This window comes from Carlito syrichta, unplaced genomic scaffold (assembly GCF_000164805.1).
Source record: "Carlito syrichta isolate Samal-C Ts95f unplaced genomic scaffold, Tarsius_syrichta-2.0.1 Scaffold305058, whole genome shotgun sequence".
Classification (NCBI taxonomy): Eukaryota; Metazoa; Chordata; class Mammalia; order Primates; family Tarsiidae; genus Carlito; species Carlito syrichta.
In genome coordinates this window covers 352,342-379,856 of record NW_007249154.1, presented here as the reverse complement: position 1 = coordinate 379,856, position 27,515 = coordinate 352,342, and the positions used below count along the sequence as shown (strand labels likewise).

The following is a 27,515-nucleotide window of genomic DNA, read 5'->3' as shown; positions in this document are numbered from 1 at the left end:
GGCTTGATCTGGAGTGAATTATTTGAGAATGGTGCTTACCTAATTAGATACGCTTACTACTCTAAAGAACAAATGTTGGCTGTACTTCTGAAACCAATCCTTACAATGTCCTCCCAGGAAAACTAACCTGCTACCTAAAGTAGAGGGCCCCAACTTACACATGGTAAGGAAGATCACTTATATGTGGTAATAAGATTTTGGTAACCTGGAGAAGAGAGGAATTTACCCAAATGACAGGTAGTGCAGGCAAAATAAGATGAGGTTTATTTGGCTTAGTTTCCTAACCTTGGGATGGCAAAAATAGACTTTTAAAAGAAATATTTGAGACTCCCTATCATGATATACATTTATTTTGTGGTCTCAGTATTTGTAAAAAATAAAAAATAAAAAAACCAAATATCAATAGGCTATCTAGTTAATTAATAATACTCTTGCTTACCTTTGTAAGAAATCAAGCCAAACCTAATGAAACTAGCTATTTTTTTGTGCTAAAATATTATTTTTGCAATTACAAAGATTACTAGAATGCTTTGACTTGCATACCCTTTTGGATTATCTGTACTTTTTTTTACTGTCTTTCACTATGTTACAATTTTGTAAGTTGTAGAAAATTGATAATAGTGCAAGTAATGATTCTTGTCCATAGAAATCCACAGTGATTAAGAATGTCCATCTTGGAACCAGACTGCCTGGACTTGAATTATCAGTTCTGCCACTAGGCAGTTCTGTGTTCCTAACTATTCTAATTTATCAGGAGCAAGATGAGACAAATGCAAATAAATTTTACCCTGGGCAGGGTCAACTGATTACTGCCCTGTGTATATTGACCAAGTTTTATATCTATTTATAAATTCACTCCAGATTTCATGGCTATTGATATATGCCTATGTCCTCTGAATTCTTGTTTGCACTGGTGTAACAATTTATTAGCTCTCTCACTAATTAAAAAGTTGAATGAAATCTGACATATTTATTTTATATTTGCATGAGTGTTGTGACTTGACCTTTAAAAAAGATTCTTAACACATATCATACTGTGCTCTCCAAAGTATTTGGTTCCATTGGTTTATTTAAATATTTTTCTTACTCCATAGCTGCTTACAGCTTAAAGTTATTTTTCCTGGATTGAGGCAGGGTAGGTAGTAGAGGTTAGGCATAGACAGATACTTTTCTTATAGACAGTATTTAGTTTGTAGTAAGAAAGTGTCCAAGCATTCTGTCAACAGGCCAAACCACCCTGTGGGCTGGAATGTGAATTCAATGTGGACTCCCAGGCTACCCCATACACCCAGTTCACCAAAGGAAAGCTTTATTTAGGTGGTTCCTGGACCAGGAATCAAGAGCCATAGAAATAATAAAAAGACCACCTTTTACCTCATAAACTTGTGTATTCAGAAGTCTGGCAAGTCTCCTACGAAGGCAAAATGTGTGTTTTGGAAAAGACCACTCTTCCACCGTTAGAGGCAGAGGTGGAGAAATGGCATTTTCTCTCCAGGGTACCTATGCCCCACCCTCTTTAGCATATCAGTTGTTGTGAAAATACATCAGGTCTTTTGTGAAAAGCCAAAACATGGTCTTCCTCCAAGATGCCCATGCCAAGGCACGTTTTTCTATATTTCTGCCCTTTCCTTTCTTTAATAAACTCTGTTTTAAAACTTTGCTAGCTGCTCTGAAAATCATTTCTGGGTCGAGTCAAAGAGCCTACAAGTTTTGTGCCATGCTCCACCCAGCATCAGGATCAGTAAACTTCCAAATACACCTATTGTTTATGATTTTAGGTTGTACAGTGCATCTTATTATCATTTTTTGAATTTTTGGTAGAGACAGGATCTCGCTATATTGCCCAGGTTGGTCTTGAGCTCCTGGGCTCAAGCAATCATTCTGCCTCAGCCTCCCAAAGTGCTGGGATTACAGGTATGAGTCACTATGCCTGGTCACATCTTATTTAAGTATTTCAAACTAAGGTCCAAAAATCCCCATTTTCATTTTTGAGGAGAGTTTGTGATTAGGTAGTCACTTCCAGAACTTTACTCTGTTTTACTCTTTTACTGAGAGTAGCACAGTGATTAAGAGTACCCATCTTGGAACCAGACTGCCTTGGACTTATCAGTTCAGTCACCAGGCAGTTAGTTCTGTGTTCCTAACTACTTTGTATCTCAAATTTATCATGAGCAAGATGAGGATATACACAGAGTTGACATACGTAAAAATTTAGAAGAATGATTGGTACTCGATCAATACATTTGCAACCAGCAAATTTTTCACTTTCCTAATACTGAACACAGGTGAAAAAAAAAAATCTGAAGCTGGTTGCCGTAAACTTCTGTTGTTAAGCACAAGTGAAATGGTCTTTTCTAAATTGTCACCTTTTTCACAATACAGCTGAAAATTGGAGACAATACAGTTGAAAATTGGAAAATTGGAGACACCAACATTCTGACTAGCATTCCATACATTGTATATTTATTTTGATTATTAATCTGAAAAGACAGTCTTCCACAATGAGGTATCATGGATTCACCCAAGGAAAGTTTTTGTTCAGGTTTGTACAAAGTGTTGAACTTATTCAACACATAATTTATTATGGGTTCAATTTTGTATAATCTGTTTGGATTTGACTACATTTGTGCATTATTGAAAAAATATAAAAAAACCACAAGATGTGTAGGAATCTATTTCATGTTATTATTTTTGAAAAGAAAGGCATTGCAATTGACAGACGTGTTGACCAACAATCACGTATTGTGGTTTTCTTCACTTGTCCCATCAAAATATTTTATGGTAGAATTTTTTTTCATCTCAGACATTGTAGTACTGCTCCACTTTTTTTGTTTCTTTGGACATTTATATCTGTGGTGCATCTGATCATAATATCTGTAAGTTTCAGTTGTGATCAATTCTATAAAATTATCTCCAATAAACAGTCCAACAATTTCATTTATACTTTGAGGATCATTTGGAACTACCTCGACAGCTGGATTACCAATAAACTCTTCTAAGTTTTCTTTTTTGGATCATATTTTGTCCACTCAGTGCCTGATTCGTTCTCACCAGTACTATATTCACTGTCATAGATTATCTGCGTTATACTTCTTTGTTTACATTGTAGCATTACATCACTATCTGTCTCACTATCACTAATAAATTCACTGGATTCACCTTTGACCTCAGAAATCTCATCAGCAAATGTTTCTTCATTTTCCATAATTATGATAAATTATTTTTAACGATGAAGTATGAAAGTCCTGAAATATCAAAATATAAGTATATACAACACTAATTGCAACAAAATAATGACCAACTTGCAATTTTTGCCAACTATGTAAATCAATAACAACATTGTGCAGTTGATATCAGATAATTATCTCAATTAACTTTCTCCTTGCCCGACTATTCATTTTCAAGCAAAATACAGTAACACATACATATGACATTGCAACATTTAGAAACAGAATTTACAGAGATGCAAATTCCATCAGTAGCAACCAGGAACAGAACTTGGAATGATATAAATTCACATCAGTGGCAATCAGGAACAGAATTTTAATGATGGAAATTCACAACAATGGTAACCAGGAACAGAATTTGAAATGACATAAATTCACATCAGCGGTCACGAATGAGTTAATATTACTATCTTAATATATAAAAAATCCTCATGGATAAATAGAAACAATAAAACCACATGTATATATTTGTATATCCTTCAGTTTTCTGACCAAAACTTTATAATATGTCTCTGGTTGTTTGCAACTGTGTCATTTATTTCTAGGCAAATCTATACACGTGGCAGGTTGCTAACTCAGCATTTTTTGTCTCAAGTTCCAAATAAATGCAGCAGGAAGACAGATTCCTCCTAACTGGCCATGTGGATTTGACATACTGCTTTCTCCATATTGTTTACCAAGGGGAAATCACCAACTCTTTTCTTCCCAAGGCAAGCAGTAGATTTTGTTTCATCCAATGCAGCCCATTATTGTTTTGGACTTCTATAGAAGATATTTCTGTCACTAGATGAGACTTCCTACTATGAACCTCTAAGACTATATTCTCTCTCTGTTTTAAATTTCTCCTTTACCTATCATTATGATTTTGATTTTTGAGCCTATCAGTTGCCTTGAGGCTGCAAAACACAAGTTGTCATCTTCAGATTTGGATTTAGTCTCCTTGAAAAGTCCTTCATTTATTTTGTTAACATAGAGTAGTGGGATTTATTTTCATTCTCTTCCTCCTTTATGTCATATTTTCTGATCCTCTATCCTCTTAAATTAGGTTTTTCACCCAAATACGAAACTTCACAGATTCCTATTTGATGTATTTCAGTCACGAGATAGTATATACTGTATTAGTTAAGATGCTTTTTGATTATAAATAAAAGTACATCCATTTCTATCTCTAATTATTTTTTCCAAAAAGGTCCATTGGCTCATGTAACTGAAAAGTCAATAGGTATGTATAGTTCCAGAGGGGTCTGAGTGAGTTGTTCAAACAATGTTACCTAGACCCAATATCTCTTTCTATCTTCCATTTAACAGGATAACTTCTTTACTGTTGGTTCCATCATGGCACACATTCCTTTCAGGGCACAAAATGGCAATTCTTGGGGTTGTATATTTCCTCATTCATATCTGACAAGGAACAGAGATTCTGTGTTGCTAGTAATTCAAATAAAATCTAAGAGAGGAAACTCACTGGCTATGTTCCTTGAACTAATTACCGCAGCAAGGTAAAATGGATATGCTGATTACATAATAGTAAGCCAACAGCCCTTGGAGGTTTTGTCAATTCCACCCAAACCATAAGATTGGGAGATGTGGTATTGTGTTAGGAAGATGGAATAAGAAATGGCTGCTGGCGAGTCACCTAACAAATGTCAATTCTTATCTCCTGAAACAGCAAGTTGATTAGTTTGGCAATAAGTAGTCAGCATATCATTAGTAATGACTAAACAGTCAGTACATTGATTAAACTTCAGGTGCTTGATTACAAGAAGTAGATAATTGAGTTAGAAAAGTAATAAAAATAATTTTTAAAAAGCAACTAGAGCTAGATTATGAACTATTTATGGGCTGGAACATTCTGAGGACCAAGCATAGCATTTGATACCTAGAAAGAATTCTGTAAATATTCAACCCTGAATTTACAAAGTTTACAAAATTTTCAGTATATATATCATCTCATTGGCTATAAATAATTATCTCTTGTGAGGTATAGGGCAATTATTATTTCCATTTTATAGATGAGAAACAAGCTTAAATCTGAAATAATTTATCTCTAATAATTAAGTGATGAAATCAGGGTATACATCCAGGTTTTTTGATTTTAAGATTATTCTGATCTAAAATTATTTTCATGATTTTTCTATTATTCTACATTGCTTCACATGCCTCAGAATGTGACTAGGTAAGAGGATTTGTGATTTTTCTTTTCAATAGGTAATCAGGTGTTCCGTTTCAAATATTAATTTTACATGATTAAATCTTGTAAAAATCAGTCAAATAGAATATGTAGATATCTCAAATGATTGTTCTTATGTAGACACACTGACTAAAAACTTATCTGACACACTGACAAAAAAACCAAGTCATTCAGAACCAATGAGGCTCATTAATAAAGTTAGTGCCAGATAAGCATTCAAGTTAACATAGTTCCTTTAGAAGCACTAAGAATATTAAAGGCTTTCTTTTTCATTATTTTGTTACCTATTTCTAATTTTCATTTTTTTCTATAGATGTCAGGTCTAAAGAACAAGAATATTATACTCTGATTGTCATTTGTCAAAGAAAGTGCAAAAAATGTGAGTCTACTTGCAAAACTGAATATCTGTCAAGAAGATCAATACTATTTACAAAGGATCATTAAATATCAGTGAATAAATGTTTAGTAAATCAGAAAGTCCTGGGTGATGCTATAGAAGGACATTCGGTTAGAACAGTTTTACAACCATTCTCAATAAGTTCCTCCAGAGAATTAAGCACTAATAATTAATTTCTCTCACATGCATCCAGAGTGGTACTATGTATAACTCTTGGAAGAACAGAAGAAGAGTCATTCAAATAATGTTTGGTATGCCGATCAGATATTCAGAACATGATATCTTAAAATCTTGGTTATGAATACAGAAACTTCCAATTATTTTAGCTTAAAAACCAGAATGATTATTATAGTTGTAGTGGTTGCTTTATGAGATGAGAATACAAATGACAGACCTTCTTCAAGTTTGGTAATTTTGGAATATTTAATAACAAAGCTATATCTGGAAAATTCACTTACTACTTATCAATTGAAATTCACTAATAATTTTACTAAACAAGATTTAAATATTCTACTTGATCTTTGACTAATTCAAGTTTATTTCCAACCAGATATGGCTTATAGAATATAAGCGTTAAAATTATCATTTGGTAGTACATCTCCCAAGAGATTACTCATGCTAAGTTGTTGGGTTTATTTCCCCTCCAAATTCTGGGTGTTTTTTCTTCCCTGAGTATTTAAGACCAAAATTCACTTTATTATTTTCTTTTTTTCCCTCCTTTCATTTTATATCTATATTAGGGGTTTAGATTGCTTTCTTTTTTGCAGACATAGTCTAAATTATCACTGCTTAATGATTTATACTTCTCAGTTTAACCTTTCCAACCTGACATTTTTTTATAAGCTATCATTCAACCACTAACTGAAAGAACAACTGAAGAACATATGTATCCTTAAAAGTTTGTTTCTGAAGATGAGGAATCACAGAATTTGTATCAAGATTCAATTCTGTAAATGGTTGTAATGAGAATCCAGTGAAGAAAAAGAAAATGAGATGCAAAATCATGAGGAAAAAAAAGCAAGATTAATACAAATTAACTACTAGCTTGACCAACTTGCTTTTTTCTTTTTAAAAAAAAATTCTTATACATTTCTTTCTTTAAAAACCATAGAGGACTCTAAAATTTGTTGTTTTTATGACTCAAAGTGATCTGCTTAAAGGGTTATCTTAATTATGCCAGAAAATTTATTCAAAAATATCTTATGAAATTGCTAAGAAAAAATAACTTCTGAGCAACGAATTTCTTGAAACTCATGTAATAAAAGTTCATTGCCACAAACTGCAGAATGTTAATGATAACACAGTTCATCAGGCATAGGAGATTCCTTGATGGAATATACTCAATGGCACTTACACTCTGATAAGAAATGAAGGCCCATCAGAATAAAATAACACATCTTTCACAATATGTTACAGCCTGTCTCTAAGGAGAGGAAGTGGGATGCATGTTTGCAAATTCATTAATGCAAAAGCTTCTTGTCTTACCCGTTCATCTGCACTGCCTGTTGAATGATGGGAATAATTGATGAGACCAGGGATGGGCTGCTCACCGTGTGCCATGATAACAGCAGGACTGGTGTAGAATGGATGCTTCTAATGCACAACACATAACAACTATGAATACAGTGACAAGAAAACATGAAACTACACAAGCAAAATGACTAAAAATAAAAAAAAGTGAAAACAAATGGAACAATGAAATGCCAAAATTTTCTAAATGTAGAATGATGAAATCAGCATGACTTAAAATGCTATAAGCTTTTTCTTCAGATTGAACTTGATATTTCTTCCTCTTTTAATGACGAGTAAAAGAAAGAATATATAATGATTTTTTTTTTTTTTTTTTTTTGAGTTGGAGTCTCACTCTGTCGCCCAGACTGGAGTGCAGTGGCCGCTCCCGGCCACCGCAACCTCGCCTGCTGGGCTCCGGCGATCCTTCCGCCTCAGCCTTCCAAGTAGCTGGAATTACAGGCATGCGCTACCACGCCCGGCTGATTTTTTAAATTTATTGTAGAGATGAGGTCTCGCTGCCCAGGCGGGTCTCGAACCCGCGGGCTCAGGCAATCCACTCACCTCAGCCTCCCAAAGGCGCGGGATTACAGGCTGAGCCACCGAGCCCGGCTTATAATGATTTTTAAAGGTATCTATTGTACCAATTAGGTCCATTAAAAAATAAGATCACACACAACTAAAATACTTACTAGCATTAAGTATTTAACGGATCACTGATCACAATGATTCACAGAGAGAATCATCCAGCTTCACGAAAAAGAATTTCTCTATGATTCTATGTATATGTTATCAATACAAAAAATGAAACAACTCACTATGCTCATAGCCAAAATAGGTGGATGATTCATAAAACTGTATGAATTACTTCATATGTCAATTAAATCTTCGATCTTTATGCTCTCAACCAATGAAAAAATTCATTCCTAGAAGTGATATGCTACTTTCTGAAGAAAGCACACTAAGTGAATTTCGCTAGGTAAGGATAATAATATAAATCATGTTCTGTGACTTTAAGATGACTAAATTTACTCAAGTACTGCATGGTTCTATCTTTATCCCCACAAATGCCCAAAGAGAATTTGTAATAATTTGATATCATCCTAATATTTATTAATCTATTACATTTAACTGCAAATATATTATATGCATTTCCTCTCTATATCACTAGAGTAATTTGTGTCAAGTAACTTTTGCTTTTTTGTTTGTTTGTTTTGAGTCGCAACCTCACTTTGTTGCCAAGACTGGAGTGCAGTGGAACATTCATGGCTACCACAGCTGTGACCTGACAGGCTCAGGTGATCCTTCTGCCTCAGCCTTCCAAGTAGCTGGAACCACAGGCTAATGCCACCAAAAAAAGTTTTTTGATTTATTGTAGAGACAGTTTCACCAAGTTGCCCAGGCTGGTCTTGAACCCCTGGGCTCAGGCAATCCTCTTGCCTCTGACTCCCTAAGTGCTGGGATTATAGGTGTGAGTCACCACGCCCAGCTTGTGTCAAGTAATATTTGAATAAGTGCTTAGTTCGGGAAAATTCAGCAATTGCTGAATAGCCTTGTCTTTAGAAAATTTTTTCTCAACTCATTTGTTGAATCATCAAAGGTCTTTTACCTTACGTTCTCTGTTAAAGAATTTGTAAAGTGATGTTTCAAATATATAAACATTATATATTCAATATGTCCACAAAATGACATCTCCAAGGAGTTCTTAAAGGTAATGTTATTTATCACTGTAATTATTACTTCAATAGGTAACAGTTTATCTTTAACGCCTCAGAGCGCAGAAAAACTTCAATGCTTTCAAGGGATCTGCATCAAGAAGGAAACATAGTGGTAAAGTATCATGGACATTCTAACTCTTTTAAAAAGATGCCCAGAAGAGGTATTAAACTTATAAAGGAATGGGATAGAAAGAGATATGAAATCAGTACATTTACCTGTGGATCCTTTAGATTTCTGAATCTCTCTCAGCAGTCTTACCTTGGCAGCAATGGCTGCTGCAGTTATATGTGATGAGGAACTATCTTCTGTTGAGGCAACACCACTGTCTTTCTTCTCTTCTTCCTCTTCCTCACATTGAACCCCTTTGTCTTCTGTCTGTTTATGGGGGCTGGTTGTGGGAGGAGGGGAAAGAGGAGGTGGTGGGGAAGGCAAATCTTCAAGTTCATCATGCACCTCCTTTACTTTTACAATGGCATCGCGTAAAAGGTCAATGGCATGAGGTAGAGCTGGCAGTATAAACTGAAAGCATTCCTGTACACAAGAGGAAGAAAAAATTAAGATGACGTACTTTTCTAGTTATATAAAATGGTGGCAATTAAATTGATTCATGTTCTGAATCTGCATTTCCCCCCATCAGTCTCAAGAATAAATCATATTTAAAGCATTGTCTTTCCAATGTGAAATATGCAGTAAGCATGGCATATATTACAGTATTCTCCATAAGCTAAGGAACTAAGTGCTATAAAAGCACATATTACATTTTTTAAGTAAAAATTCTACACAACTTTGTAGTTTAGTGATGTATTATGAGAAGGGCAGGGTAAGTTTTCATATTTTTAGTTAGAGCGGGGCACTAGAAATGACAACCCAATGAGGACCAGGTTATTTTTTTCAGAGAGCTAAAGTTCTGACTACTATCAAAAAGTGTAGCTAGGCAACACTGTACAGTATGTAAACAAAAGACGTAAGTATGTAAAAAGCACGGCCTAAAAGTCAATATAATATGCTGCTGAGGTACACACTATTACCTATAATGGTTGTTTTGTTTTGTTTTGTTTGAATTGGAGTCCACTCTGTCACCCAGGCTGGAGTGCAGTGGCACGCTCATGGTCACTGCAGCCTTGACCTGCTAGGCTCAGGAGATCCTTCTACCTCAGCCTTCCAAGTAGCTGGAACTACAGGTGCGTGCTAGCACGCCTGGCTAATTTTTTGATTTATTGCAGAGACGAGACCTCACAATGTTGCCCAGGCTGGTCTCGAACCCCTGGGCTCAGGCAATCCTCTCGCCTCAGCTTCCCAAAGTGCTGAGATTACAGGTGTGAGCCACCGCACCCGGCTACTATTACCTATAATGTATCATCAAAAAAAAAAAAAAGAATAGGCGAGATCTTAAAAAACAGAAAATAGGGCCAGATATGTTTCCAGAATAGGTGAAAGTCTTTCTTTTTCACATTTAAAGTAAATACCTTAAGAATCTAAGACATAAAGGAATACATTAAAAAATTCTGGAGGCTTATTAGAATCCCTGGAAAGATGTTTAATCTTTTGAACTCTCTTTGTATGGCTAAATCAGTTTACTGCTTAAAGATTATATAGTAGAGAATTCAACACTGACTAAAGAGAGGTCTGGTTTTACCCTTGGCATTTGGCAAGTGATTTCTAGGTCATTGGAACATCATGCCTAATAAGAATGTCTTTGTTTGCCAAGGGACTTTGGCCACTAGACAGTTTGGCAATGTTATTTATTCATATGTCTTTGGGCAACATGGCATCAGTTTTGCCTCTGTAAGGAACTAGACAATAAAGGTATCAGCCTTATTTCTAAGAAGAGCCAGAACATAGGCCAGCCACACAAGCAATATGTGACTGAGTTCCACTAAAAGCACTGGACACCAAAGGCTCAGGTGAACATTCCCAGCTGGCAATACTCCATGTGTAGTGTTACAGATTGATACCAGGAGGGTGAAATGCCCATGACTCTGAAAGGAAAGGACACTAGAAGTTTCTTGTTTGGTATCTCTCTTAGACTCTATCCTATGTACTTTTCCCCTTGTCTGACTTTAATTTGTATTTTTTCCTGTAATAAGCAATATCCATAAATTACTAAACCTGAGGATCATTTTAGGAATCTACTGAATTTACAGTTGGTGTCAGAGTGAGGGCAGTTTTGTGGAGTACTCAAAATCTGTAAATGGCTATTTTTTACAGTTGGTTAAAACTCCTTACAGCTGTTGTGAGAAGTGGTATTTGCTAGAAAGACACTGACTCACTGAAACACATGGCTTAGAAAGAGAGAGAGCGTGAGGGATAATGAACTTTTGATCTTTAAATGAACATAGGGTTGCCTACATCATGAAACTGCTGCTGTATTGTGATTAGCTACTAAAGATAATTCCCAAGGAGTTGTCTCACTGGATGCATAAAGAACTGCAAAATATCAAGTGAAATATTTAATCCCTTAGTTACTGTTCTCCATACTAGCTAAAATTAAAGTAAGGGAGACTGTTGGGGCAGATTATAAGGTTGGGTCAAGCTTGGATTCTAGCTGGTACAATGTATAGCCACTAGTTTCAGAGCTACTTCCCTCCCCTCAGAAAAGTTATATTGAAACAATAAATAATAAAGTTAGACTGACTTATAAGAGAATAGGGAAAGATAACGGGGAGACTAAAGGGACAGAGAAATATTTAAATGGTCATTAAAAGATGGAAGAATACAGCGAACACTGATGGGGGCAAAACAAATGTCTTACTCCTCCACTGTTGTAGGTTGGATGAACAGATGGGAGCCCATGCTGGTCATCCAACATTAGCCAGCAATATTTGGAGACCAGATTTGTTGGGACTCCTTGACATGAGAGTCAACGGTGATTCTAAAACTCATTGAAGTCCCAATGGAGGGGTATAGTTAGAAATAATAATACAAGAGTTAATAAAGCTAAGGTGAAAATCTGGATGAAAATTAAAATATTTAAACAGTGAACTTTAGGTGAAGCGGTTGAGTCCTCTTTACCTAAATATATTATGGGGAAGGATATTATATTTAAATGGGGCATGCTTCCCTTACTTAGCATTACAAAACAGGAGGCATGTAAATCACCCTTTCACCAACAGCAACTGGACATGCTAACAAAGAATCAATAAGATTGCCAGAGCCCACAAAGATCATTAAAAAAAAACCCAAACCATTACTTTGCTATACAGTAGCCCTGTGTGGAGTGAGACTGGGACTTAGGGCAAAAACCTGTGAGTGCCACCTAGTGATAACTGCTGAGATTCTGGGTCAGAACATTTCCATTGGAGAGACAATTAGTAGCTTACCATTGAACTTTAAGAAATTCCTTATGACTGAAGGACATAAAATTATCTTGAAACCCATAATGTCTTGGATAATGTCAGATAAATGTTCTAAAGGAGAGGGCAGTGCCCAGAAGAGTGCTACAAAAAATGGAAATAGTGCATACAGGATTATGCTATGAAAGGAATGCAAGGAGGTACTCAGAAACAGGTATCCTCTTTTTCTTACGGCCAAATTCACTTTAGCCACTTGGATGGTGCCTTATAAACAACTCTTTATTGACCAAGAAAGAACTACCCAGTTTATAGAGGGCAGTTCCAAGGTAAACAGAGAGCACCCTGTTTGGAAGGCTACTACTCTGACTGGAGAAGGTAAAAACAAATGAACTATGGAATGAACTACATGATCCCTGCCCCTATGTCTGGGTTTTTACTGACTCATAAGTAGTGTCTAATGGCCTGTCCATATATTCAGGCAGAAGTACAGTGGAAGATTGACCTATTAAACAGATGCCTGTATGGGATATGACCCTATGGAAATCACTCTGGGAACTTAAGGGGATGCGTTAAAATATGATATGTTGATGTTCATCAGAACTCCCTTCCAGGTTTGGAACTTGATTAGAACCAGAGAGCAGATATCCCAGTATGCTTGCCTGATCCAATCACCTGCACCCATGAGATGAGTAGACACTTGGAAGCTGCAGCAATGCAAAGATGTGAGGGCTACGGGGCAGATTCCAAAGAGGGAAGGCCCTGTACATAATTGGCAAGTAGGACTGATGCTGATAGCTCCTAGAGGCTCCTAGTGGGTCAGTCCTAACAGGAATAGACATTTACTCTGGACTGGGTTTTGCTCACCCGGTGGTAGACGCAAATGCTCAGAGTAGTATAAAAGGGTCAGAACAGAAGATACTGGACCAATTTGAACTCTTGAGTCACATTTCTTCTGACCGAGGAATACATTTTCATCCTAAGAGTAATAATTTGATAGAGAATGGAATGGGCAATAGAAACATTTTTGTCTAAAGTGAGGAAGATAAAGGCATGAAGGGGTGGCTTACATGCCTTCATGAGTGTGTGATCACATTCAATGTGGGGGGAGGGGTAAAGGAAGGTCTCCACTCGACAGATTCCTTCACTTTTCCAGGAAAGTGGGGTTTGGGAAAGATGCTGGTTTGATTTTACTCTTTTCTTTATGGCTATACCTTTTCTTTTTCTCTCACGTTACCTCAATTTTCTTTTCTTTTCTTTTTTTTACCTAATCAGTGGTCTCCTAGGACCAAGGCCACAATGGTGGGAGCAGTAGCAGAAACTGTTATCTTTAAACTTTTATGTAAGAATTTCTAAGGGCCTGATGGGTGTAGATTTGGCCTTCATCACATCTGGCCAAATTAGGGTTGACAGCAGATGGGATGCAGTTACACTGTCTAGTGGGTTAAGATGCAACCCTACCCTATATGAATAGAAATAGACTGAGCACTTGCTAAACTAGTATTACTTATGGCAATCTGGACCAGCACAGTGGCCAAACCTTACATCTCTTTCAAAGATATAAGAGTCTGGGTATAATAGAGAGAAGGAGAAATGGTAGCTGAGGGTAAAGGAATGAATAAATAGGTTATACAATAAAGGAAACAATATTATACTTGTGTTACAAAAGAGGTTCAGAACATGAGATAACATTGCTTCTTAGCTCAGCTGTAACAGATGCTTGAAATGGTGGAGTCATATGTTTCTGTGACCACTCCCACTTTAGGAATCTGACAAGCCTGTAAACCTGAGTGGTATCATACTGGGAGACATATTGGCCATATGACATGGTGATGAATGAGTTAATTGCTCATGTCTAAGAGGGACTCTAATAATGTGCCAGTATCTTTTGACTCTTTTTTTGGTCAAATGTATTGGGAAATTGAGTTAAAGCCTCCTCAGGATAGAATACCAATGGAAAATGACTAGTCTGAGGAAGAACTGGGTATAGTTAACCATCAGCCAATTTCTATGATATATAGCTCTGCACAAATTTATCATATGATACAAATAGTTATAGATCAAGGTGAGAAATCAGAAAATTAGTATAAAAATATGAAAATGTATGCAATGGTTATATGATGGATTAACTTTTTCTCTAACTCTATTCATACCCAAACTGCCTCCTTCAAATCTTAGGCATATTCACACTGATACTATTGCTGTGCCTATCATATGAATGCTTTAGTAAATATAGATGCCCAGTCGAACATGTTTTCTTTTTTTACTATACAAAATGTAGTCTTTAACCTCAGCTACTAGGAAGTCATCTCTAGGTCCTCAGAATGTCGTGCCTGATAGCCTGATAGGAGTGTTTTTATTTGCCTGAGGGCTTTGGTCATGAGACAGTCTAACAATGTGATTTGTGAAGGGGACTTTAGGGCATATGGTATCAGTTTTGCCTCTTTAAGGTATTAGAAACTAAAGGTATCAGTCTAACCTCTGGGAAGGGCTAAAGGCTAAAGGTCAGTCACGTGAGCAGTACGTAATGAGCTCCAAAAACATTCTGGACACAAAAAGCTCAGGTAAGCATCTCAGATTGGTAATACTTCAAGTGTATTATCATACATCAATGCCAGGAGAGTAATTTACAACTCCACGGGGAGAGGATAATGGAAGCTCTGAGTTTGATATGTCTACTGGACTTTGTCTTATGCACTTCTTCCCTTGGCTGATTTTTTTGTTTTGTTTTAGAGAAGGGGTGTCACTCTGTGACCCCAGGCTGGAGTGGAGTAACATGATCATAGCTCACTGTAGTCTCCAACTCCTGGCTTCAAGCGATCTTCCTGCCCAGCTATTATCTTCCTACCTAATCCCGAGTAGGTGGGATTACAGGTGTGCACCACCACACCCTGCTAATTTTTATAAAGATGGGGTCTCACTATGTTGCTCAGGTTGGCAGCAAACCAACTCCTGGCTTCAAGCAATCCTCCTGTCTTGGCCTCTTAAAGTGCTAGGATTACAGGTATGAGCTACCTTATCCAGCCTCCTTAGCTGGTTTTAATCTGTATCCTTTCCCTGTAATAAACCATAACTGTGAGTATAACTGCTTTCAGTGAGTTCTGTAATCTTTCTAGTGAATTATGAAACCTAAGTGTATTTCTGGGAATCCTGTGCACTTGCAATTGATGTGAGAAGTGAGGTCAGTGTTGTGGGGTGGTCCAACTGTTTGGTTAGCTAACTCTCACAGTTGGCTAAAAGTTCGTATATTTTACCATATAAATGTAAAAGTGGCTTACCTGAGATCCTTTCTTGCTACCTGGAAGATTAATGATGAGAGTTTTCCCTCTGATTCCACATACAGGCCTGAAAGAAAAGAAAAAGTGGATGAATACTAAATTGCAATTAATACTTGGTTTATATATATTCAACAGCAAAGTGAAATCATTTTACCTTACTTGTGAAAAACTGTTTTAGGAGTAAAATTGCTATAGTAAGAGATTCACCAGTTGCTATATGAACTGGGCATTCTGACTGAAGTATTTATAATAACTCTTAGCACAATGGATTAAAAAAATGCACTGAATGTGGAATCAGAATAAATTACCCACTTTTAGCAATTTGACATAGTCAAATTACTTTTTTTGTCTAATTTCAGCTTTTTCATATCTTATATAACCGTAAGAGTTCAATGAGATAGTACATAAAAGTGCCTAGTATAGTAAAATTTACATTTAAACATTTATTTACACACATAAAGCACTCGAGTTAAGTAAGACTTAGATTGAGCTCTTGCTTCTCAGGAAGTCTGTAAGTTTTAAAGTAAAGCAAAGGTTTTCAAAAAACAAAAAACAGAAGTGGAGAAGAGGCTGGAGATCTCAATAGTTAACACAGCCATTGATAATCACAGGCATTTTAAGCCAGAAATGACTTTCAGAGATAACTGTCAATTTCCAGCTTACATTTAAACCAAATAGTTAGATAAGAAATATGGCCAGGCATTGTGGCTCACGCTTGTAATCTCAGCACTTTGGGAGGCCAAGACAAAGAGACTGCCTGAGCCCAGAAGTCTGAGACCGGCCTGGGCAACATGGTGAGAATTTCTCTCTACAATAAAATTAAAAAAAAAATTAGCCTGGAGTGGTGGCGTGTGTCTGTAGTCCCAGCCGCTTGGACGGCTGAGGGAGAAAGATTGCCTGAGCCCAGCATGTCAAGGCGGCAGTAGCTTGCCGCTACATTCCAGCCCAGGCAATAGAGTAAGACTCAAAAAAAAACCAACCAAACATAAACAGTGGAAAAGCACTGGAAGACCGGAGTCAAGAATCAAAGGTCTAGATTTTCACAGAGAAGTTGGACTCATGCTCTGTCACTAATTGGCTGTTTCTTTGATCTGGTAACATTACCTCATTTTCATCATTTGAAAACAAAGAGATTATGCTATTTTTTAAATTATACAAGTAAGATTTTTGAAGTCATGTAATAATATTTTTTCCAAAACTTATGATTATTTTTTAATTAATATCATTCTCTGAAATAACCTAAAGCTGTCTAATATGCTACTGTTTTCTTGTCCTATTCAGAATCTGAAGGAGGTGAGTTGCTAGCCACTTATTTAAAACTTTCCACATATCTGAAAATAATTACTGAATCACCTGCTGGCCTTCTTAAAGGAATAACTGCTGATGGTTTTATTTAAAAATTTTAAGGCTATTTTGCAACCCTCAATTTTTCAAAAATGACTTTTGTTTTTGTATAGATTGGGGTCTATGTTGCCCATGCTGATTTGGAACTCCTGGTTTCAGTGATCCTCCCATTTCAGCCTCCCCAAGTGGGATTACAGGTGTGAACAACCATGTGCAGCCTAACCTTTAATCTTAATAATATTTCTTTAAAATCTGGCCTAGTTCTGGCAGTTGGAATTGGATAAAATACTGAAATTTGTGTCAACATAGCACTGGGTGAGTATATAGTTCTTAATATGTTCCATGTTCGTGTTTACTTAGAAATTTTGTTTTCCCAATGAAAATGCTGCATTGTAGCTTTTTGTCAATTTGATAGCTAATTGATTATGTCATCATATGACTGCAATGTCATCAGTTTTAAAGTCACCTATTTTCATAAAACAAATCTGGTAACTTGTAAGATAAATCTAGAATTTAGGCTAAGAGCATATTATTACCTCAGAGAATATAATGTTAACTGTACCAGTGAGTTTGTAGTACCTTTCCTCCTAAAAATTATAAATATTCCCATAATAATTATTGCATGTTATCCACAAACTTTTCTGTGAAGGAGAGATAAATACAGTCATTTACAAAATATGAAAAAATAATGGGGTAAAATTATTTGATTGATATATGTCTCTGGGATCTTTGTAATTTTATACAGTAAGTTCATCACAGCTTGTGTTTATGTAGTTTCCTTTTCTCAGTATAATGTCAATGAATTTATCATTACTGACAGGATGTTGCTTCTATATAAAATTTTAATTTATTAAGTACTATGAAATTTGTTAGATTCTATTTTCCAAGAAAATTGTAACTCCTTCCACTAGCAGGTTAATGGCAAACAACTTAGTTAATTCTTTTTATTTCAACTTTTTGGTCATCAAACCCAGGTCTTTTACTGGAATACTTCAACCACTCTAGAATGATACCCTAGTGGTAGTGCTAAGATAACCCACAGTTATAATATCTAGACCACTATTTCTGTGTGTGTGTGTGTGTGTGTGTGTGTATGTGTGTGTGTGTGTGTGTGTATGTGTGATATAATTAAAGGTTTTACTACATAGCTAGGAGAGATTATATGTATTTCAGCTAATTTTTTTTGCCTTTTATTTTGTCAACAAATTAGATCAGACATTTTTTATTCTTTGTAATTTCCCTGATCTCTTTGAAGCATTTACAAATTAATTTTGAGATATACTTTTCATCTATACAATGTCCAGAGTCATTGTAAGAAGAAAGTACTTCACCTTTATATAACACTTTATGGTTAACAAAGAATTCTTACAAACACTATCTCATTTAGCAATTTTTATAAAACCAAACAACTCATCCTTAGCATATTCCAATATTTTTTAAACTAAAGATCTGTACTGAGTATTATGGGATAAATGCAACCTAAATCCATAAGGAGTTTACAAATATAATACAGAACATTAAAACATAAAAACAAAGCCAGGCTCAGTGGCTCAGCCTGTAATCCCGCGCCTTTGGGAGGCTGAGGTGAGTGGATTGCCTGAGCCCATGGGTTCGAGACCCGCCTGGGCAGCAAGACCTCATCTCTACAATAAATCAAAAAATCAGCCGGGCGTGGTAGCGCATGCCTGTAATTCTGGCTACTTGGAAGGCTGAGGCGGAAGGATCGCTGGAGCCCAGCAGGTTGAGGCTGCGGTGGCCGGGAGCGGCCACTGCACTCCAGTCTGGGCGACAGAGTGAGACTCCAACTCAAACCAAAAAACATAAAAACAGCTCAACACAAAATAGCAAATAGTAATACAAATTGGTAAAAAGTATCATGATTTAAATAAAAGTGGTATATTACTAAGCAAGGCCAAGAGGTAAGACTTTTAAAAAAGATAGCATGTGAGTAGTTTTATAAAGGAAAATATTTTAACAGGTAAGAAACAATAAGAGGAAGGGCAAGAAAAAGAGAGCAATTTAGGTGGAGGGGGAAAATAATGCAAAAGCATGGGGAAAAAAAAGCACCAAATGCATTTTGAGTACATTGCTTTGCACCTGATATGTTGTACTTATAGAAAGAAGAGTATTGTGAGCTAACAAATACCAGTGGAAAGATGTTACAGTCTGATAGGCAAGTATTTTTCAAATTGTGGTCTCTGCACCAGCAACATATACATTATTTGAAAACTTGTTAGTAATGTAAGATCTCCCACAGTGTGTTTATCCCCTCCTCTCTGCTACTGATATACTGGATAAGAAACTATGAGGGCAGGATCCAGTAATCTGAATCTTAATAAGCTCTCTAGTTGCTTCTGATCCATGGTAAAGTTTGAGAACTGCTGTGCTTGAATTTGGGTACTCCTATTTATTATCAATGCAGTCCTGGCTTAATTAATAAACGTTTCTATCCTTAGTCTTCAAAACTCAACTTGTTGAAAGGATTAAAATAATCTTAAAGTATAATGCATAATAAAATGCCTAGTATATCATAGGCACTCAGTAAATACTTTGAGAGGGTGCAGTAGCTCACCCCTATGATCCCAGCACACTGGGAGACTAAGGTGGGAGAATCACTTGAGCCCAGGAGTTTGAGGCCAACCTGGAAAACATAGTGATATCTCCTCTCTAGAAAAATTAGCTGGTGTTGTGGTGTGTACTTGTATTCCCAGCTACTCGGGAGGCTGAGGCAGAAGAATAGTTTAAGCCCATGAGGTTGAGGTTGTGGTAAGCTGGGATCATGCCACTGTACTCCAGCCTGGGCAACAAAGTGAGACCCTGTCTCGAAAAAACAAAACAAAACAAAACAAAATGAAAACTTTGGCTCATCTTTCCTTTAAAAAGTATACAAGAATTAGATAGAAGAAATTATGAATTCACTGTAAAAAATTAGAATACATTCTTTTTTTAAAAAAAAATTTAGATTTGGGGATACATATACATGTTTGTTACATGGACATATTGTGTAGTGGGTGGGGACTGGGTCTCAGTGGCCTATTCCCCAGACAGTGAATAATGTACCCAATAGGTAATTTCTGAACCTTAACCAACTTCTCACCTCTCCCTTATTTGTGCCCTAAGTGACCATTATTTCCATCTTTATGCCTATTTAGCCCCCCCATATGTGTGAGAACATGTGGTATTTGGTTTTCTGTTTCTGAGTCAGTTCACTTAGGATGACAAACTCCAGCTCCATCCATGTTGCTACAAAGGACATGATTTCATTCTTTTTTATGGCTGCATAGTATTCTTTGGTATATATGTACCATGTTTTTTAATGTACCGGGGACCTTTCATGGATTCTGTTCAATATTTCAGGCACTAATTCAGGAATAATAGTCTAAGATGAACCGAAAGGGGTAACACGAGATATACGAAAAGAAAGTCTGATAATAGAAAACACTAAATACAAGTTGAATCATTTTTGGTTTATGTTATAAAATATATCTTAAATGTATATAAATGTACACTAGGCAAAAATACTCTGGGAACAATAGGAAGGACATTCTAATTTTAGCTGAGGGAGTGTAGGGGTGGTTAGGGAAGCTTCCAAAACAAAGGAAAATCTAAGCTGCTATCTAAAGAACTGGTAAGTTCACAGAAATAAAGAGAGAAGGAAGAACTTCTAGTATAAATTCCAGGCAGAGGAAATGGCATGTGCAAAGTACTCAGAAGCTAGCAAGAAAATCCAGTGTGTGTGGTAACAATGAGTATGGGTGGAAGATGATGCTAAAAGGCAGCACAGACAGATTAGATACCAGTAGAAGGTAATCTTAAGTAATTCAGTCTTTATCCATAGACTTTACCCACAGTGAAAAAATTTTAAAATTAAGTATTAAATACACAAAAACTCATAACATATTTACATAGACAATAATAAAAACCCCACTGATAGGCCTACCATCTAGGTGAAGAAATAGATCACTACTGGTACCCTCAAAGATCACTCTGTGCCTTGCCCTGATCTCAAGTTCCCCAAATAACTATTATCTTGAATTTTGAGATGATTTTTCTCTTACTTATTTTTTAACAGCTGTATCATGATATAATTCACATGCCATACAATTTATCCATTTAAAGTATACAATTCTGTAGTTTTTAAAGTATATTCTCAGAGTTGTGCAATTATCATGGCAATCAGTTTTAGAACATTTCATCATCCCCTCACAAAAAAATCCCACACCCATTAGCAGTCACTCCACATTGTCTCCCAGCCCTTAGCTCTAGGCAGTAACTATCTACTTTTTGTCTCTATTTCAGACATTTCATATAAATGGAACTATATGATATGCCTTTTGTGATTGGATTATTTAACTTAATATGTTTTCAAAATTCATCCGTGTGAAGCATATATAAGCCATTCATTTACTTTAAAAAAATACTTTTGTACAGTTTACCTATAGTTCACTGAGCACATTTTTGAAATTTATATACAGGTAAAGTCATACTGTATATATTCTTACACAGCTTGCTTTTTTCACTCAACACTTCATATATGCATATATCATACCCACATACAGAGACATGTGTGTGTCTCTGTATACAGATATGTGTGTGAGTACTGAAAAACAATGTAAAGTATATGGCTTACTGTGACTTATGGTCAAAACCATTTGAAAACTATTGGTCTAGGATATATAACTATTAATAGGAGTATAGTTTATGAGTCACAGGAATACACCAATGTGCAGATTTACTATATAAATGGAAGTTATCTTCCATAGTGTTTGCACCAACTTTATTAATCCCATAAACACTGTTGCTGCCTCTACTGATAATGCTTGATGCTGTTAAAGTGTTTTTTAAAATGCCTTTTGGCTGAATAAATGATGGATAAGTGATAAAGCAGCTATTATAAAATGCTAATAATAGAATCTAGGTAGAATCTTTAAAAGTATTCACTGTAAAATTCTTTCAATTTGGTATATATATATATGAAATTTTTCTTAATAAAAAGTCTGAGATAAAATTGCCTCTACAATTGTAATTTTAAATTTAAGCACCTTAAGTACTGGTTTAATATTTTTGTTCAGTAATTAATATATTTCCATCTGTTTGTATAGGGTGCCCAATAATTGCAAATTTCTAGAGGGTAGGTTCTGTATAAACACTACCACAAAACACCTGAAACAATATCATTTAGATATTTAATAAACTCATTTTTATAAGACAAGGAAAGCTCAGAAAATTGTGCTAAGGTTACAATATCAACATTGTGAAATAAACCCTGAAAATGGCTCCCTCTAAAAAAATACATTTTTGTTTTATAGAGTAGCAATTGACATATCTTGATCTTTTTTTTTTTTTTTTGAGTCTCAATTCATCACCCAGGTTGGAGTGCAGTGGCACACTCCCAGCCACCCCAGCGTCAACCTACTTGGGATTCTTCTGCCTCAGTCTTCCAAGTAGCTGTAACTATAGGTGTGCGCTACCATACTTGGCTAATTTTTTTTTTTTAAATTGTAGAGATGAGGTCTCGCCAAGTTTCCCATGTTGGTATTGAACCTGTGGGTAGGCTTAGACAATCCACTCACCTAGGCCTCCCAAAGTGCTGGGATTACAGACTGAGCCACCAAACCCAGACATACCTTGATCTTATATTCAACAAACTTGAAGAACTCTTCCACTGGTTCTGAAAAACGACTGATTTTTAAAGTAAGTTTTCATACAGATAATCATAAAGTTTTGTCCTTTTCAATGCTTGTACCATTTTTTTCTTTTATTTTGTACAAAGTTGAATAGAATTATAGTTGGACTCTATCTTCTAACTTTAAAGAGAGTACTAATAATATGTAATTATTAACTATATTTGCTTTATCAGATTAAGAAAGTTCTCTTTTAATCCTAGCTTGCTTAAAGTTGTTATCCAAAATAGGTGTAGAATTTTATCAAATGCTTTTTATAAATAAATTGAGAATGCCATATGATTTTTTCCCTTTAATTTGTTAATATGTTGACTTATGTGTATCAATTAGCTAATGTTGAACCATATTTGCGTCCTTGAGATAAATCTATCTTGGTCATATATCAATTTTTTAATATACTTTTGGATTTGGTATGCTCATATTTTACTTTTAGAGTTTTTACATTTATGCCCACAATGGAAATTAGCCTATATTTTCCCTATTTTCTACTATCCTTTTCTGGTTTTGGTAATAAGAATACCCTAGGTTCATAATATGAATTGGGAAATGTTTACTGTTCTACTATACTTAGGAACAGTTTATGTAATATTGGATTTGTTCCTTGGATGTAAAGAATATGCCTCTAAAATTAACTGATTACTGTTATTAATAAAATACTTCATTTTTTTTTTTTTTTTGAGTTGGAGTCTCACTCTGTCGCCCAGACTGGAGTGCAGTGGGTGCGCCCGGCCACCGCAGCCTCAACATGCTGGGCTCCAGCGATTCTTCCGCCTCAGCCTTCCAAGTAGCTGGAACTACAGGCACGCGCTACCATGCCCGGCTGATTGTAGAGATGAGGTCTTGCTGCCCAGGCGGGTCTTGAACCCGCGGGCTCAGGCAATCCACTCACCTCAGCCTCCCAAAGCCATGGGATTACAGGCTGAGCCACTGAGCCCGACTAAATACTTCATTTTTAAGAACAGTATTAGGTTTACAGAAAAATGTAGAAAGTAGTATAGAGAGTTCCCATATACTGTGCACCCAGTTTCCCCTATAGCAGCTTATGTTATTACAGTACATTTGATGCAACTAATGAACTAATATTGATACATTATTATTAACTAAAGCCCATAGTTTGTTAATATTTCTTACTTTTTACATAATGTCCTTTTCCTGTTCCAAGATTCTGTTTATATTACCAAATTGCATTTAGCTGTCCTGTCTCCATATACTCTTCTTGGTAGTGATCATCTTTTAGACTTTCCTTGTTTTTGATGACCTTGACAACTTTGATAAGTAGTTTTCTGGAGAATGCCCAGTATGGGAGATTGTATGATAGTTTGTCTTGGTAAGACTGGGGTTATGGTTATTTAGATCAGTACGTTCCCCCTGCATGAGATTGTTTCATTTATTTTGTATTACGTTTAAATTCTTTTGGCAGAGTCCTCATTTTTTTCTGGGATCTGTCAACTGCAATTTGTACATATTAAGCATTCTGTATGGTATAAAGTTCTATGAGTTTTTGCAAATGTATAATGTCATGTTTCCATGTATCTTCAATATCATACAGAATAGAGCAAAGGGTAAAAAGCTTATTCAAAGAAATAACAACAGAAAACTTTCCAAAACTTGAGTAAGATACAAATATATGAGTATAGGAAGGTCAGAGGACACCAGACAGACACATTTTCTTCAAATAAAACTAGCCCATGTCATATAATAATTACATTCTCAAAGGTCAAGGACAGAGAAAGACATGTAAAAGTAGCAAGATAAAAGAAGCAAATAAAATATAAAGGAGCTCCGATTTGCCTGGCAACAGACTTCTTAATAAAAACAATATATGTCAAAAGGGAGTGGAACTACATTTTCCAAGTGCTCAAAGAATTGAATTGCCATCCAATAATATTGTATCAAGCAAAGTTATCCTTCAAATACGAAGGAGGGATAAAGTTTTTCCCAGATAAATAAAAACTGACAGACCTGTCTTATAAGAAAAGGGAGTTCTTCATTCTGGAAAAAAAAAAAAACCCACTGATGTTCATACAATTAAAATAACAATTAAAAATAATGACATAATATAAAACACCTCTGGGGCATAGCAAAAACAGTCCTGAGTGTTCTAAGTTTATAGCATAATAAGTCTACATCCAAAAGATAGAGAGATCAGAAATTTAGAGCTTAACCTTGTACCTCAAAGACTAGAAAAACAAGAACAATCTAAACTTAAAGCTTGCAGAAGAAAAGGAATAACAAAGATCAGAGCAGAACTTAATGAGACTGAGGCCCAAAAAAATGATACAAAGGATCAACGAATCAAAAAGTTGTTTTTGAAAGGATAAATGAAATTGAAAGACTTCTAGCTAGACTAACCATGAAAAAGAGGAAAAACAAATAGATTCAATCAGAAATGAAAGAGGTGACATACTACCGAAATAAAAAAGATAATCAGAGACTACTATGAATACCCCTAAGGCAACGAACTGGAATCCTAGGTGAAATGGACAAATTCCTGGAAATATACAGCCTCCTAATACTAAACCAGGAAGAAATAGACACCCTGAATAGACCAATGATGAGCAATGAAAATAATAAGTAATAAAAACAAAAAAACGAAAAAAACTCCCAACAACAACAAAAACTTCCCAGGGGAAGACAGATTTACAGTCGAATTTTATCAGACATATAAAGAAGAGTTGGTACCAATACTACTGAAACTATTCCAGAAAATCGAAGACAAGGGACTCCTCCTTAACTCATACAATGAAACCAGTATCACACTAATACCAAAATCAGGCAAGGGCATAAGAAAAAAGGAAACTACAGGCCTATTTACCTGATGAATACAGATGCTAAAATCCTTAACAAAATTCAATTCAAGGCTGAATTGAACAGCACATCAAAAAAATTATCCATCACGACCAAGTGGGTTTTATTCCAGGGATTCAAGGAAGGTTCAACAACTGCAAATCAATACACGTAATCCGTCACATAAACAGAAGCAAAAATAAAAACTATATGATCATCTTAATAGTTGCAGAGGTATTTGACAAAATCCATTATCCCTTCATGGTAAAAACCCTCAACAAACGGCACTGAAGGAACATATATCAAAATAATAAGAGCTATATATGACAAACTCATATCTAACATCATACTTAACAGGGAAAAGTTGAAAACATTCTCCCTCAGAGCAGGAACATGACAGACAAGTCCACACCATCACTCTTATTCAACATCATACTGGAAGTCCTAGCAAAAGCAAACAGGCAAGAGAAAGAAATAAACAGCATCCAAATCAGCAAGAAGGAAGTCAGACTATCCCAGTTCACAGATGAAATGACTGTACACCTAGAAAATCATAAAGACTCCTCCAAGAAACTTCTAGATCTTATAAATGGTTTCAGTAAACTCTCAGGATACAAAATCAATGTATAAAATTCTGTAATGTTCCTATACACCAACAATGCTCAAGTCAAGAACCAATCAAGAGCTTAATCCCATTCACACTAGACACAAAAAAATAAAATACCTAGGAATACACCTAGGTAAGGAGGTGAAAGATCTCTACAAGGAGAATTTCAAAACACAGATGAAAGAATTGGGGAGGACACAAACAAATAAAAGAACATCCCATGTTCATGGATTGGAAGAATCAATATAATTAAAATGAACATACTGCCCAAAGCAATCTATGGATCAATGCAATCCTAATCAAAACAGCAACTTTGTTATTAACAGAACTAAAAAAAAGAAATCTTAAAGTTTACATGAAACAAACAAAAAAACCCAGCCTAAATAGCCAAAGTAATTCTAAGCAAAAAGAACAACTGCAGAGCCATCACACTACCTGACTTCAAAATTATACTATAAGGCTATAGTAACTAAAACAGAATGATAGTGGCACAAGAATAGACAGATTAAGCAATGGAACAGAATAGAGAACCAAAAATAAAAACATTTCTACAATCAACTGATCTTTGACAAAGCTGACAAAAATAAACAATGAAAAAAAGATACTCTATTCAATAAATGTTGTTGGGAAAATTGGCTAGCCACATGCAGAAAAATGAAACTGGACTCCAATTTCTCACCATATACAAAAATTAACTCAAGATGGATTAAATACTTAAATGTAAGACCTAAAACTATAACAACCCTAGAAGAAAACTTAGGAAATACTCTTCTGGACATTGACCTAGGCAAAGAATCTATGACAAAGAACCCCAAAACAAGGGCAATAAAACCAAAAATAGACAAAAGACACTTAATTAAACTTTAGCTTCAGCACAGCAAAAGGAATAATCAACAGAGTGAACAGAAAACTTACTAAATGAAAGAAAATATTTTCAAATTATGCCTCAAAGTGTTAATATTTAGAATCTGCAAGGAACTCAACTCAGCACTAAAAAAACAAATAACCTCATTAAAAAGTGGACAAAAGACAGGAATAGACATCTCTTTTTTTAAAAAACATATTTTTATTATAAAATTGTGGGGTACAGTTAAGGGTTAGGTATACAAATGTGCATCATTCAGGCACCCTTGTTAATAAGGGGTGTCTCCCCATCCCCAGACATTGACTACCATTAGTCCCACCTCCCTTCCCCTCCCTACCCCCCCCATTGTTTCCCACTACTGTCAGTCCTTTTTTTATAGTATTATGGTAGATGTTCAAGGTCCACTATATGAGTGAGAACATGTGATACTCAGATCTTTGTTTCTGTGAGAGATCACTCAGTATTATCGACTCTAGTTCCATCCAGATTGCTGCGAAATTCATGATTTTGTTCTTTTTTATGGCTGGGTAGTATTCCATCATGTACATGTACCACATTTTTTTAATCCAGTCCACTTTTGATGGACAGCATGGTTGGTTCCAGGTTCTTGCTATTGT

The 27,515-nt window shown here is 35.7% G+C and overlaps 1 protein-coding gene across 1 annotated transcript in view; it reads right to left on the bottom strand.

Annotated features, from left to right (window-relative positions):
* Window positions 1–7,225: 7,225 nt before the first annotated feature.
* LOC103263401 (gephyrin-like) overlaps window positions 7,226–27,515 on the bottom strand; it is a 324,475-nt gene continuing 304,185 nt past the window's right edge. The window contains exons 7-9 of the mRNA XM_021713947.1: window positions 15,612–15,678; window positions 9,302–9,574; window positions 7,226–7,408 (exon numbers count right to left, since the gene is read on the bottom strand). Of these exons, the coding sequence (XP_021569622.1) occupies window positions 7,226–7,408; window positions 9,302–9,574; window positions 15,612–15,678 (523 nt within the window). The remainder of the gene's footprint in view (window positions 7,409–9,301; window positions 9,575–15,611; window positions 15,679–27,515) is intronic.